The 15470-nt window shown below is 29.7% G+C and overlaps 1 protein-coding gene across 1 annotated transcript in view; it reads right to left on the bottom strand.

Moving 5' to 3' along the window:
- Positions 1–15470, bottom strand: part of LOC111634709 (CD109 antigen-like) — an 85204-nt gene that overhangs the window by 33834 nt on the left and 35900 nt on the right. The window contains exons 4-12 of the mRNA XM_023379543.1: positions 12909–13077; positions 12701–12823; positions 8980–9053; positions 8782–8821; positions 8302–8386; positions 4992–5112; positions 1374–1598; positions 1045–1272; positions 859–969 (exon numbers count right to left, since the gene is read on the bottom strand). Of these exons, the coding sequence (XP_023235311.1) occupies positions 859–969; positions 1045–1272; positions 1374–1598; positions 4992–5112; positions 8302–8386; positions 8782–8821; positions 8980–9053; positions 12701–12823; positions 12909–13077 (1176 nt within the window). The remainder of the gene's footprint in view (positions 1–858; positions 970–1044; positions 1273–1373; positions 1599–4991; positions 5113–8301; positions 8387–8781; positions 8822–8979; positions 9054–12700; positions 12824–12908; positions 13078–15470) is intronic.

The following is a 15470-nucleotide window of genomic DNA, read 5'->3' on the forward strand; positions in this document are numbered from 1 at the left end:
GCTGGAACGCATCTTTTGGAATGGTTATCAGCCGGTCCGTCGCATTTCGCACGATGTCTTCTCTCGACTAAATTTGGGTTCCTTTTAGCGGCATTTTCAGCTTGAGAAATAGCCAAAGGTCACACGGAGCCATGTGGAGAGAATACGGAGCGTGACGAACCACAGGAGTATTGTGTTTGGCGACGAAAGCCCGAATCAGATGCGCAGAATGGGCGGATGCGTTATCACGATGGAGCTGCCAAGTTTTGATCGACCACAGATCCCATCGTTTGCATCGCACTGTATCGGAAAGACGACGAAGGACCTCCTGGTAGTACTCCTTTGCGATGGTTTGGCCTTGTGGTGCGTACTCACGACACACCACCCCACGAGAGTCGAAAAAACTGTCAACATGACCTCTGATATTGCTGCGGACCTGCCGCGCTTTTTTTGGCCTCGAGGATCGTCCCCGAAAGCCCGCTGAATCTTGCGAATGGTTTACACTCGGGTATCGCCAAGGTTTTTGGCAAAATTTGATGTAATCTCGCTGCTCACGTTGTTCAGTCATTTTCCAGCTTAGTGGAATCCGACGAGAGCGCACTACATGACCTCACTCATACGCCGATTGCCAACGACTGACGTTTTCTGCAGGCGGGAAAAAATTCAGGGCTGTGCATGACTGTCCCCTCCACAACTCCACTGAAGGAGGCCTGTCTCGCATCATTGGTTTACGCGGAAAAATATAAGGTCCGATACTTTTTGAACAGACCTTGTATACATCTATGTGTAAATATTTTACTGAGATAACATATTGCATTACATGTATACAGTACTAAAGCATAATATATATTTTATTTTATTTTATGCAGGAAAACTTACCTTTGCTGCTTTTGTGCTAGTTGTTATTTGTAGTTGATTATTTGACTCAGAATATGTTGAATATACTTTTAATTCTGTTTCTGCTGATTCTCGATCATCAAAAAATATTGCCTAATTTAATCATAAAAAATTATATACTGTAATCTTTTTTGTTACACAAATCACACATTATTATTTATAACTTACTTGAAGAGTCAGTGATTGAACATCATACAATTCTCTTTTATTTCTTATCAAAGATTCTAGAGATACAGTTACTTCCCATATTCCTTCCTGAACTTTGGTAATTTGATCTAAAAGTCTTAACTTCCTTCTTACACCATCACGCATTTCAACAGTAGGACTAATTTCTAATTTATAATCAGTCAACTGCCATTTTGATAAAGGTGTTCCATCATGATTTGATACAGCAAGCTAACAAATATATTATTATTATTATTTTTTAATTCTTAAATATATAACTTTTTAAATATAATCTCAAATAAAGCTCAACTGATATAATAATATGTACTTACGTAAGCTTTAAAAGGCATCAATGGTTTAAAAATTTGAGGAGTAGATCCCAGAAATTTTAATTTTATGTAGGAACTAAATATAAGTGTTTGAGAAAATCCAGTTTCAATCATGTTAAGAAATCTTTCTCCAACATATGCTGTCACAGTTATTTTTGACTTATCTAATTTTGGTACATATTTTTCAAATTCCATCATTGAAAATCGAAAATCCATGTAACCATCAAACTATTAAAATAAATTTTAGTTTAATTATATGAATGAATAACTGTTACTTTTGATAGTAGCATAATAAAACGTTTAAATAGAATTTCCGCCGGTGCTCTCTGGAATTGTCCGTTTTATGGAGGGTTGTGTTTTAATTAACTCTTCTATAGAATTGCAGAGCAATGTTGCTTTGTCGCAGTCACTTTCCAGACAATGAAAGTAAAGAAATAATAATTTAATAAAGAAAAAATTACAGCATGATTTATGATTAAAATTTAGTTAGAGTTTTAGTTTTCAGTGTCTTCTATTTCCGCGTTACACAGGTTTTCGATCTATAACGTGAACTTTCGAAAAGGAACGATTTGCTAGTCAGGTTTCTGTTTTATAAAGGGTCCGTTTTAAACAGGTTTTATTTTATAATAATAAAATAAATAAAATGAAAATTCCAAATAAATTTATGAAGCTAAATCCAGCTTTTATTTATGCATTTAATAATAATTAAATATTGCTTTATTCTTAAAACTTACATATAACAATAAAGAATTTTATATTACACATTTAATGTAATTTTAAGGCATTATATTAAAGTAAAAATTTATTTAAAAAATTAAACGGAAANTAACATATATAAATTAAAAAAATATACTTTATACAAGTATTAAGTAACATTACTAATATATAATTTTTTCAGATTTTTTTCATGAATACTTCAGTAAACTGCAAAATATACTCAACTAAATTATTAATTAATTTAGTTGAGTATATTATAAATTAATAATTATTCAAATTTCAGAAGTTTTAAAATTTTAACACAATACTATAATTCAGTTGACAAGTAATAAAATATTGAAAGTAACATTCTCCAAAAAATATGTTGCAGAATATTGGTTTCAATATTTTCTTACTTTTTCCTACTTGGCTTGATATTAATAATACTAACAAGAATGACAAATTCATCTGAATAGTAATATTATATGTAATACCATAATCAACATTTTGAATATTTTATTTATTTCCATATTAAATTTTATAAAGTAAGGTCTTGTTTTACATGGGACTGATATATGCAGATTTGCATTTTTGTAGATGTAAAATGGTTAAGTTAATCCTTGAATGCACAGGAGTATATTCTGACTATCAATACACATGTTGATTATTTTTATTATGAAAATCAGTACATATAACAAGAAAATAAGTAAAATGTTTTTCTGTTAATTGTAATTGGTTGCATAAGAGTCTAGACAATCTGGGGTGGAGCACAGTTTACATGGAATTTTGTCTTATACAGTATCTGCTGACTCACTACACTTGCATAAAACAAGACAATACTGCACTTAAAATTTTTCATTTTATAACATTGCTTATTATTATACTGTAGATATAAACATAATAAATAGATTTAGGATAGACACCCAAAGAATGGCACTGTCATAAAAAGTTCAGTTTATCTACCTCATGAGTGTGCTCTAATGAGAAAAACATAATTTTTAATTACGTATTATTAATTTTTAAATCCTATCTCTCATGTAAATAATTTATTAGTTACCAAGATGAGTCTCCCATCAAAATATATATAAATACTGTCAGATGGAATTATACTTTTTTGTGTATAAGTTTTTCTATGTATGAATTTATAAGAAAAACTTCTTAAACAATATAACAGCATATAAAAAAACTTTAAAAATCAAGAATTTCAATAATTTCTTAATTTATTTTATTTTAATTCAGGAATATCTTGTGGGCTGATAAGCATTTCAGGCACATGCTCCTCTGCTATTGGCTACATAATAAAACATGAACATGAATTTATTGTTTGTTAAGCTTATTTGTGTATTGTTTTTATATGATTATCTTAATAAAATTAACACTTCTGATATAATATAATATTTTTTTGTAATTATTTGTGATAAAAAAAAGTGTTAGAATAAATGGATTTATAAACACCTTATATCTTGAGGAAAATTAACAGCTCTTATCCTGCATATTTAAAATACTCTTGCTACAGGTCCTCAAAAAGCTATTAAATTAGAATATATGGATTATATAAGTAAGTGATGGCCAACTTTACAATGGATGTGGACCAAAAATTAATAAGTATATCATCAGAGAGATTGAACTTCAAATTTAAGTCTTAAATGACTTTTTAGACATGAGAATAAGAAATGACTGAAATCATTATAATCAAAATATGCTTTCTTAGCAAAAAGTATAAACAAAATCATTTGAAAATATTCAGTTTATGTTATTTTTAATGATAACATTATGGTCATATTGGAGCATATGAAATTGGAACTATGGTTTCTGGTTTGAAGGCATACAGTTTTAACACAGATAGATGGATATGTACTACATAACATAAATGTACGTCACAAATGTAATATATAACACTCATTGTCATATTTAAATTTCTCAGCATGAAACCAAAACACAAAGACAGCAATATGTACAGTACACCATAATCTGTTCTGTGGTCTAGTGACCATTATCACACTTTAGGTGTCTCTTACCCTTAGGCTATGGAGTGTGGGTCTATGAACCAATTAGAACAGGGTACGGTTCACGTGATCAAAAGGGAGAAGGTTTTTATTCTTGGCTGGACTGTGAAAGAGTGTGGACATGTGTAGGAAGAAGTAAACTCCACCTGGCTCAACTTAGTGTTGACAAATAAAATTCCCATGAATATACATTGGAGAATGAAAGGTTGGACCCGTAATAGCTTTAGCCTGTATATATTTGCAATACCTTATCAAATGTGTATTAAAAATTTCATTTTGGTTTTATTCTTCACTTTGGTTTTGGCTTTATTCAGCAATTCATTTTTACTACTGTGTATGCAGCTTGTGTTTGGATGTATCATAAAAGTTCCTGAGAGCAAGAAACCTTCATTATTTCAGGGTCCATCACCACAGTTCTGATGATAATGAGATTTCATTTACGTCATATCTTTGTATCGCTTTGAATAACTTGCATATTCATGGATCTCTTATAGATACAGATTCATCTTGCTAGACATTGAATGATTACAACTATAGGATTTTAACTGTTTTTAAAGGTAGAGTTATATGATAAATGAAAGGATACTGCAGGGGCCATCAGAAATGGCCAGGATCTGACCCACAGACCACCTTATATAAATTTTATTCTTACAAAATTTAAACAATTTTCAGAAATGCTATGTAATAGTTGAATAATTTATTATTTAAAACTCATTCATACTCTTTGAGAATCATCCTTCACAAATAAAATAAACTGTTAGATTTTAAATCTGAACCTTAAAATTATATCTAACTATTAAAATTCAGAAAAATAAAAAATTTTTTTCAATAACTAATTTTACTTATTTTAAAAAATCTATTCTAGCTATTTTTTAAAGTTAGAATTAAGTTTGCTTTACAAATAATTTAGCATACTTACATAGGTAAATGTTTGTGTTACAGCTGGATATGATTTTTCAGCAAGACGATAATGAGGTTGAATAGGCTGTACTGTAGCTACTATAGTTAAATTTCCAGTTACAGGTACTCCACTTGTATAGCTTTTTAAAAAATATATTCCATATTATATTTCAATTAACAAATTAATAAATAAATTGTAAAAATTATTATTAAATAAAATGATTTTATTATCAGCTTACAGAATTATATAACAATTTACTTCAAAGAAAGTTATTTATATATATAAAATCAAACTTATATATATAAGTTTGATTTTAAAAAAAAAATATATATATATATACACATACACACACACAGTGTTTTCTTGATTCTAACGAGGTTTTTTTGGAATTTTCTGATCTCAAAAACTGAGAAACTGAGGTGTGCATTTAAACTGATGTTCACATTAAAGTCAACTTAATGCAGCCTCATTTGTGTCATTTGCTCTTCACTCTGCTTGGCAAATCATGTGCAGTACAATATCATACACACACACACACACACACAAATCTTTTAATGTCGTAACCAACGTTACATAACTGGTTCCGCAGTAAGCACAGCCAGTTTACAGATGTTTTAGGTATTGCAAATGTTATAGTTACATTTACAAAGTGTAAGAGTAATATGCATTATAGCGTAAAGTATTACAATGAGAGGTTGGTATATATAAGTTTACAATTAGTAGATTAAGATTCAATATCAGTGTATACACAGTACACATTCCTCCCACTACTTTGCTTTTAATTTTGGTTTTGGAATGATTTGGTAGACTTTTGAACTGCAGCAAGCCAAATGAATGATGTCCAGCAGACAAATCTCCTATAAAGGTTTAAGTAAAGAGTTATCCATTATATTGAAGAACATGTATTCAAATATTTCAGTATGATACTACATATCTGGTAAATTTCATGCTTGTGCATACCAACATGAAATCTCTCTAAAACTTTAATCATACGGTAATTTTGACTGGTTTTGTATTGGTCTACAGATCTTCTGTATCTGATAATGGAGTCATAGATAAAAACATTTGAAAATGAAGACATCGTGAAGCACTGTATACATGAAAATAAAATGCTTTTCAAAAAATACATTTATTATTGATTAAATGCATTAACTTTTTAAAGCTGTATTTTAAATATAAGGTGTGCATTGTATTTGCAAGCTAACTTTTTTTGGGTTTTAATATTTTGAAAATTGAGTATTCATTAGATTCAATATATAAATATTAGTGGAACCCCATTAATCTGGATTATAAAACACAATTCCTGTCTCAGAAAGATAAACATACGGAAAACCTATAGGCCTAAATGCAAAAAAATCAAACTTCTAATTACATTCTTGTCTGAGTAACAAGAATAGACTTTGCTTATTCTGAAACTGTGTCTTTGTTTATTTGTTTTTTTCTGTCACAACTAGGTGCATAGATAGACACTGGGCATCTTTAACATCACTCTTTATTCAGGAATATCTTGTGGGCTGATAAGCATTTCAGGCACATGCTCCTCTGCTATTGGCTACATAATAAAACATGAACATGAATTTATTGTTTGTAATCTAGCAAGTTATTATTCACTCAACACCCTAAAGACTCTATTGTTTTGCTAAGTTTCACTCATCTTCAAACATTTGTGAAATAAAGTAAACATCGTGAAAATGACATCTAGAGGAAAGAAAGTGGTTGTTATGTTGGAGAAGACTAGACATAAAATAAAAAAGTCTATAAGCTGTGTTATTTCTGTTGTTAATGCTTTTTCCAGATTATCCAGATTTTCATTCATTCATATCAGACTGGTCTCATTTGAGCCAGATAAACAGGTTCTACTCACTAGTGTAGTGAGGGGGCAAGGAGGTCAATCATGCCCTGGGCACCACTTGCAGAAGGGTGCCAAATGGTCTCCAAGACAAACAAGATTTGTTTCTGGAGGAGGGAGGGAGCACCAATAAAGTGTCGTGTCCTGGGTGCCAGTTATGTTCGCTATGCCACTGGTTCCACTTTTCAAATTAATTTTAAAATGAATTAACAATGCAATTAAGTATAATAATTGCTAAATCTTGAGAATTTATTGCAAATAAGACAAAAAATGAATTTAACAGTGTTATTTTTTGTAAAGAAATTACTAGATACTGTTATAAATAGTCATTAAATAATTTCTAAATTCCTAATAAAGCATATTTAATCTGATTTATACAGAAAAATCATAAATTTTATTTAGCTCATTTTTTTGACCAATTACAATACTTTCCCTCTGTTACACATATATCCCCTGCATAACACAGTAGCTAGATTCCAAAAGTTTGCAAAAGTATACTATTCTCTTTTTGTAATTAAGAGAAATATGTTAATTAAAGCAATCAATAATTAACTACCAATCACAATCAAAAGTATTGCATGTTAATATTAATTTTTTTTTTTCATTGCTAAACATCATTAAATGATGACTTTTTATTTGACAAAATATCAACAACATCTGAGCTTTCCTGAAAACCTTAATCTGAAGTATCAGCAATATCTTGATTTCTCTCTACTTTTTCATAAAATTTGATATTTTCATTTACTTTTCATTTGCTTAATTTTTAATCATCTTAGATCTTTAAGAATTTAGTCTTTTTATGTAATAACTTTCAGTTTAATCTATAAAAACAAAACACAGCAACAGTCTTTTGGATTCATTCAGAGCACTAACACAAACAACAGCAACACCTGGTTTATAGGAAAGCTACAATGAGAAGCTATGTTTAGGAAGAAAGAAATGGTACAATTAGTTGTCATTAAATAAAACTGGGCAAAAGGCCCAAAACAACATTGAAATTTTCAATATTCTAAAATCCATGGACATATATGAGAGAACATGCATGCTTGCTTGATTAAAAATATTGAATGATGTGTTTTCAATTAAAAATTGTGACATTTTCTATGGAGATGTTTCAATTTTTGAACCAGGTTATAGTGAAACCATGTGTATGGGAGATTTCCCCAATTTTCAAACCATATTAGAGCAAAACCATGTAATATAATTAGCATTATCATTATCTATTATGACCCATATAACATTGATCTTCTAACAATCAGTGTCATCATATAACATCAAGGTTTGCATAAACCAACCATTCACACTTGATCATACCACATACACATCATGAAAATCTCATATTATTTTTTTAAAGTTTTTTCAAAAAATTTCATCTATTAAATATGAATTACAACTGGACTTAATCAGTATTAAACAGTTACAAATATGCAAGAAAATTTAAAAAGAAGTTACTTTCCATTTACATGAAAATTTACTTACTTAGCCATAACTGAACCAGTAAGATAGCTTTCAGTATCTACTAAAAATGCTGGTGTTGTAACATTAACTTCATATTGTGTTTGATCTATAATAAAACATTAATAATTTGTTTAATTTTTTAGTAAAAAATATATTATTACTTAATTAAATTTTTATCACTATTAATTTAAATATTAAATTAATAATTACCATAATAAATAATTTAATATGTGAATTAATCAGTTAGTATATTATCTACAGTACATCATGTTAAATTCTACTGTTTATAATCACATTCTTTCATGATATTCATTATTCTATACTAGCATAAAATACAATTGTTTTATAAAGTGATTGTCTTCGACTAATGATAAGGGATGAAGATATTTCAAATGATATTAAGAAAGAAGATTTACATTTTTGTTTGTTTACATTTTTATGCAACATATTTGTATTTAAAATAAAATTAATAAAAAGTAAAACACTTGATATTTCACTTACAATATTCTTCCACAAGAAAATTGCATTCTTCAATTTGACCCTGAAAAATAATAAATAAAAATTCATTTATTTAATGTACTGTACATATTCATAACATTATCAGTACATATCATTATGATTCACAGTATATTAAGCAATTATCATAGATTTTAGAAAATTCAAATTCTTATTTTTGAGGAATGTTTTAGAAATAAATACCTGAGCAATGACTTGAATTGTCCAATTGCCATAAACAGGCTGTTCTGATAAAGCATAAGTTAATATTACTGCACCTATGTTTTAAAAATATAATCTATCAAATTATAATCTTTGATTTATTTATTAACTTTTAACATTTATTTTAATTAAGGTTTAATTATTATTTATTAAACTTACACCAAAACAGCAGTCTGTTAATCTGACACTTTTATATCTGACTATGGTTTGTTTATTAACATTGGCAACACAATTAGCTCAAAAATACTGTAAGCTATCTTGTCAACTTCAATAGTTATGTTTATTATTGCTTAGATATTTCTTAGATGAAAATCTAATATATAGCAAACTCCTGCTAACTCACACTTCACATAATTTGACAAATTTTTTCAAAACAGTAATTTAAAATTTCTTGACAATAGAAAAATTATAATTAATAATGTTTTTGATATCAGGAGTCTTTATGATACCATGCATTATATTACTGTAATCAGTAAGTTATTAAAGATTATATATTGCTGTATACTACAGTATTATGAAATTTTTGAGCTGATTTCCTATAATAATAAATTCAGCAGTATAATATCAGCTCAGTTAAACTTCTGTGTAGAAATGATTGTAATAAATTACTCTATTTACATATGTTCTTGTTTTTCATGTCATCAGAGAAAGCACCCCACTAACTTGTACTTTTGTAAACTTGGACAACATTCACACTCTATCAGTCTGAGTTAGTGGGAGTTTATTGTATTTATTTATCATACCTACATTGTTGAGTCAAATAATGATGTGCATTAAAAATGATTTTAAGCTTATGTAAAATAGAAAACAATAAATTTAAACACTGAATATAGAAATAGCCAAAAAGTAACCATCAAGAAATCATGGTAATTCAAAATGAATGATACAAAGTGTTTCAAATCATTAAAATGGTATTTAAAAGAAATTAAATTATAAATATATTACATAAATAAACATTGTTCTGATCAAAGTAAATCAATGTTTTGAATATAGTGTTATTTTCAGATCAATGATTAATTTATTTTCGTTTACAGTAGTGTTCAATAAAATTGCATCAATTCAAAAAACTGATATTTTCTTCATTTTTCTGCTCCTCATGTTTGTGAGCTGCAAGTAAACACATGTATTGCATCACATATAACATTTATGCAAAGTGGCAGATCCAAGGTGAGGGCTACAGAGGCCAAAAGTCCTCTCCACTGACACAATATTTTTAATTTTTGAGTTAGTGCCCTTTGGGTATTTCTGGATCTGCTATTGTTTATGCAGATGTATTAGATAAGTCAACTTTATCAATTATTACATCATTCTCTTTAGAAGGCAGAACAGGTGTATCTGCATTCAATGGTCAGTTTTGGCAGGGTTAGTTTGTATATGGAAATATGTAAAAGTAAATAAATAAAAATATGGCTGTTGTTTTGAGTAGAGAATGATTTATACACAACAGATATAAGACTACAGTGTCTCATTACTTGCCTAAGCTCTCCAAAATAAGCTTTGCAATCAAAACAAAATATGGCAAAAAAAAGTATATGTACACCAGCCTAGCACAGAGTTTTGAAGAGTTTTACATTTATTATCAGCAATAATCTATGTATTTATTGGGATGTTGGATCAATGACAATGAGTAAAAAATTTCATTAGAAATGGACGAAAATATTTGTATCATTAAATAATTTTATTCTTTTCAATGGTTTTGGTTTGTCTGTGTTTTCATTACATACAATCACTTTTAGAAGAAGTAAATAAATTCCTTATTGTCAGGTTTTGAGTGAATATAAAAATTAAAGTATATCTGTTGTGTACACTGTACTCATTTCTACTCTTAATTTTTGTAGTATGATATAAAATAATGTATATAGCTTGGGAGAAGGGAACAACTTGCTGGTACAAAAATATTAGGTAGATATATCCTTTTTGTTCCTTATGGATTGACCCCACGTTCTTCATATATGAACCTAAATTCTGTTAAGGAGAAGAGTTTAGTAACTGAGGATTTATTGCAATTAAGACTTAAAGATTAGGGTCTAAGAAAAAGCCTCTTTTGATAAAGAAAATGAAAAGGCAGCAGCTTCAATAGGCCAAAGAATATGCCAGGTGATCTGAAGAACAGTGGAAAAAGAATCATTTTTTAGATGCAGATTAAAATCATTTTGATTCAGATTTAGAATGAAAAATTGTCCTTTGGGACTTTTCTGCTTATTTGTAAAAATAAATACATAAAATTTAATCTTCATGGCTCAGATAACAAAGTGTATGTTTGGAGATGGAAAGATGAAAAATTTTCCTCCTGATTATGTCATCCTGTAAGTCAGATTGTTTATAGTTATATTTATTACCAAGAAGTTAGCCGTTACATTTGTAAAGAATTCAGCAAATGCACAAATATGTAGGAACAGCCTGAAGTCATATGCCACCTATAACTTTTGATCACTTTGAAGAGACTGGTAAGTGCATCTTTCAAGATGATTTAATTTTATGCCACAGAGAAAAAATGGTAACTACTGCTAAACTTTTTTACAAGTAGTTCAGATTTGATGGCACATTAAAATTGAAAAAATACAATAGTATGAAATAAATTTCTACATTACAAAGTTTAAAAAATGAGGCAAAGAAATCAGAATTGTAATTACATCATCTTTATTTTTGATTTTGATAGTAAAAGAGAAAAAGTAATGTTGTTGTATTTAAACAAAATGAAACATTGTGCAGTAAAGCTAAGGACTTATAAATTTAAATGTATATAATTATTTTTAATTGTCAAAATTCCTTCTACAGGCTTAGTAATGTGAAGATGAATGAGCTTATAGCTTATTAGAATGACAATTATTGCATCACATGCCTTGACCATCAAAGTTCTCTGAAATGATGTTACATACTTAGGGGGATAATTAAAGGAAAGTAATCTGTTTTTAAGATACAAATTCAAATAGGGATGTATAATAATATCAATTAAAGCATAGACTAAATGTACAGAAAATGAGTAGAAAAGAATTGAGAGTGAAGTATGCTTTTATATGTCTTTGCTGATAAATCACAATAAGAGAAGAATGTCTATGACACAAAAAGCATTTTTCAAATTTTTTAAAAAGGCTCTTAGTGACTTTAGACCACAGGTTCTCGAACTTATTTTGACCACCGCCCACTTTGAGATTAAAAAAAATCTAGTACCCCCATATTTTTTAACTTACCTTTTTACATTACCATCTGTTGCATATCTTATAAACAGTTATTGCAAATATAATGTTTAAACATGCATTATTATATGGATAGGATAGATAGGGTGTGACCCATATCCTATTTCTGAGATCAAAGAATGTTTCAAAGAGAAGAAATAAAACCCATATTTAATCACTGAGCCTTCTACTGCCCCTGTGAAAGCCTCCAGTGCCCACAAGGGGGCATTATCGCCCACTTTGAAAAAGGATGCTTTAGACAAAGAAAAAGCTGATTGATGAGTTTATAATTGTGAATTACATTCAGCATATAACCTTCCCTATTACATCTCCTGCACTACTTTCAAATTGCCTTTTAAGTAAAGATAACCTGCAGATTATCCACATAAAATTACAATAGTTAGTTAAGGCAACATATTTAAAATAATTTATATAATAATATATTCAAAATATCTTGGAAGTTCAGAAAAAAGATATTTTACAAAACATATAGTCTACACTTTTTAAAAACTTTCAAATAAACTTACCATAATTGGTCTGCCTTGATAGCCACCTACGCACAATATTTCTTCTTGGATCTAACATATAAACATCTACAGCTTCAGGAAATGCTTTCAGATTAGTTGTAATAGGAATAGCCCTAAATTGAACTAGAAATAACATAAAAATAATTTTAACATTTGTGAATGTCACATATAAAAATGAGTTATTCTAATGAAGAGATTTGAGTTTTACCTGTTTGACCCTGCTTATAAATTGGACGATCTGTTTGAATGAAAATAGTCATAAATCTTTGATGAAATTGTAAATATGATTCATTTACAAATAGTGCACCACCAAGAAAACTATTGCTGTTTCCTTCTATTCGAAGTTTATAAATACCAGGAACAGTTGTTGTTGGTATCTAAAAATATTTTAAAATATTTGCCTCTTAGAATTAAATATACAATTAAATAGATTAAATAAATGTCTTGAGTTTAAAATTTAAAATTCAAATAATAATTGAGATAATCTTCTAAAACAGCATATTAAAGAGAATTATTAAATTCAAATTAAATAACACTTTCTTTATAAAAAAAAAAACAGAAGAGCATAATGTGTTAATGTGTGTCAAGATGTTAATATTATTTGAGTAAACAATTCAGGAACATTTTTGTTATCTGTAAGGGAATGATAAATTCATTATGTGGATCTGGATGAATGATAATTCATTTACTTAAAATATAAAATAAAACTTCATTTAATTTTATTTGTATAACCTGAGTATGTAAGATTAGATATATGACAATAGTATCTAGAATTTTATGCAACAACAGAGTTGATGGGCATCTTGGCATTCTTTTGGCATAAACAATATTTGTCTTGTATAAATATAGATTTAGTTTGTATTGTAGCAATCTAGTACAATTTGTTAAGTTTCAGTTTAGTTCTTGATCAAGTTTAAAACATTGTTCTTAGTTCAATTCTGGTCAAGGTTGACAAGACGGTGGGAAAGACGGCTATGGTCGTGGTGTCTTGACTTGTACATGAATTTGTATTATAAACCTGGAAAGACCTGGCAGAATTTCTATAATAAAATCTATAAATAATGTTCTTAAGAGCAGTGGCTCTTAGATTTGAAAAAAAATCTGTTAATTTAATTACATATAAAAAGCATATAATTACATATATGTCCATACATATGACATATGGACCAGAAATTTTGTCTGTTAAATTCAAAGTCCATTAAACTGAAGTCTGTTAAATTGACATTTTACTGTATTTAATAAAATAGGACTTAAAATATATACATAATCATTACACATAATCCAGGCCCATAATGGAAGAATTTAAACCCATCTACATATTTTATATAAATGTGTAGATGGGACTTAAATTCCTAGGTATTCTAACAATAACTGAGTGGATAAAACCATTAAACAATGGTAGTTGGTACCAAGTTTGCACCTGGCCAATGGACTGACCATGTGAGGTTTCTTGAATTTTTTTACATATCTAAATAAGAACATTTCCCCATAGAAAGTCCTCCTGGCAGGCATTCTCCTTGGCAGGTTGCCCTTTTGTTGATTTGCATTATCCATAAAATTAGCCAACTAAATTCCTAGTCCAATATAATTGTTTTCAAGCATTATTCACTATGTAAATGTGAGAATCCGGACTTCAACATAAACAATTTAATGTTGTAACATCAACTTTGTCAACTATCTTTCATCTTTCACACCTGGGAATATATCTCCTTTTAAGTTCTAAGCATGGATAAAGATGCTTTCACATGACCTTCCAACCTGCTGTCCCAATTTCATCATTTTAGTATAATACCAAACGGGCAGTCAGGGAGTCATCACCAGTTCATCTAGTTAATCCTAGATGGACTGGTCACTAAAATTTTCCTGTGTCAGTGCCAATCGTACTCTATCAGATTTTCACGTTACCATCAACTGTGCCTAGAGGGATTTTCCCGGATCAATCCAGAACACTCTTGATCCAAACCTGTCCTGAACAATCCGAATCCAGACAACCTCAAGATCCTAGACCTCCAAGTCCTCATGAAATCCAAATCAAGAAACATCACCATCAATGCAGGTATTTCCCTACTTGCAAACAATTGTAAACTCTCTCTCTCTCTCTCACGACTGCTAGATAGATAGGCTAAGTCAGTATATCACAATATATATCTTGTATATTGTATCATGTACTCCTTTTCGTTGGAATTAAACGGTTATTTAGTTGTTAACTTTAGTGCCTGAGTACTTTACTTCCATTGGGCTGTCTTCCATCTCCATCCAGAACCTGATCACTTACACGGCTGTTCGTGTGACCCACTTTTTAACCCAAACTAAACTTGCTGTTGTAGTTTCCATGTCAACACAGTGGTGTCAGTCCTGACAAGGCATCAAAGAGGTGCCGACCCTCCGGTCACAAAAGCATATGCAAATAGTAACCATATGTTGACACTTCTACGAGGGCTGTTCGGAAAGTTCGTGGCCTTGCCTATATGCGGCGCTGCGATCAATTTAATTTTTGGCGAGAATAATTCAGCCATCTTTGCTAAAGATACGATACCAATTTCCGCTTGATTTGTCAAAAAGTTTTGCCACGACAGCTTAGCAGATAGTCAGTGTGCACATGCTTTGTCAAAAATGGAGAAGACAGAGACTCGTGCGGTCATAAAATACCTGACGAAAAAAGGGTTGACCCTATCTCAAATCAAAGCTGACATGGATGAAGTTTTAGGAGAGTCTGCTCCTTCGTACACCACTGTGAAAAAATGGACAGCCCTTTTTAAATCTGGCAGAG

This window comes from Centruroides sculpturatus, unplaced genomic scaffold (assembly GCF_000671375.1).
Source record: "Centruroides sculpturatus isolate CEXI.00-Female unplaced genomic scaffold, Cexi_2.0 scaffold617, whole genome shotgun sequence".
NCBI classification, from domain to species: Eukaryota; Metazoa; Arthropoda; class Arachnida; order Scorpiones; family Buthidae; genus Centruroides; species Centruroides sculpturatus.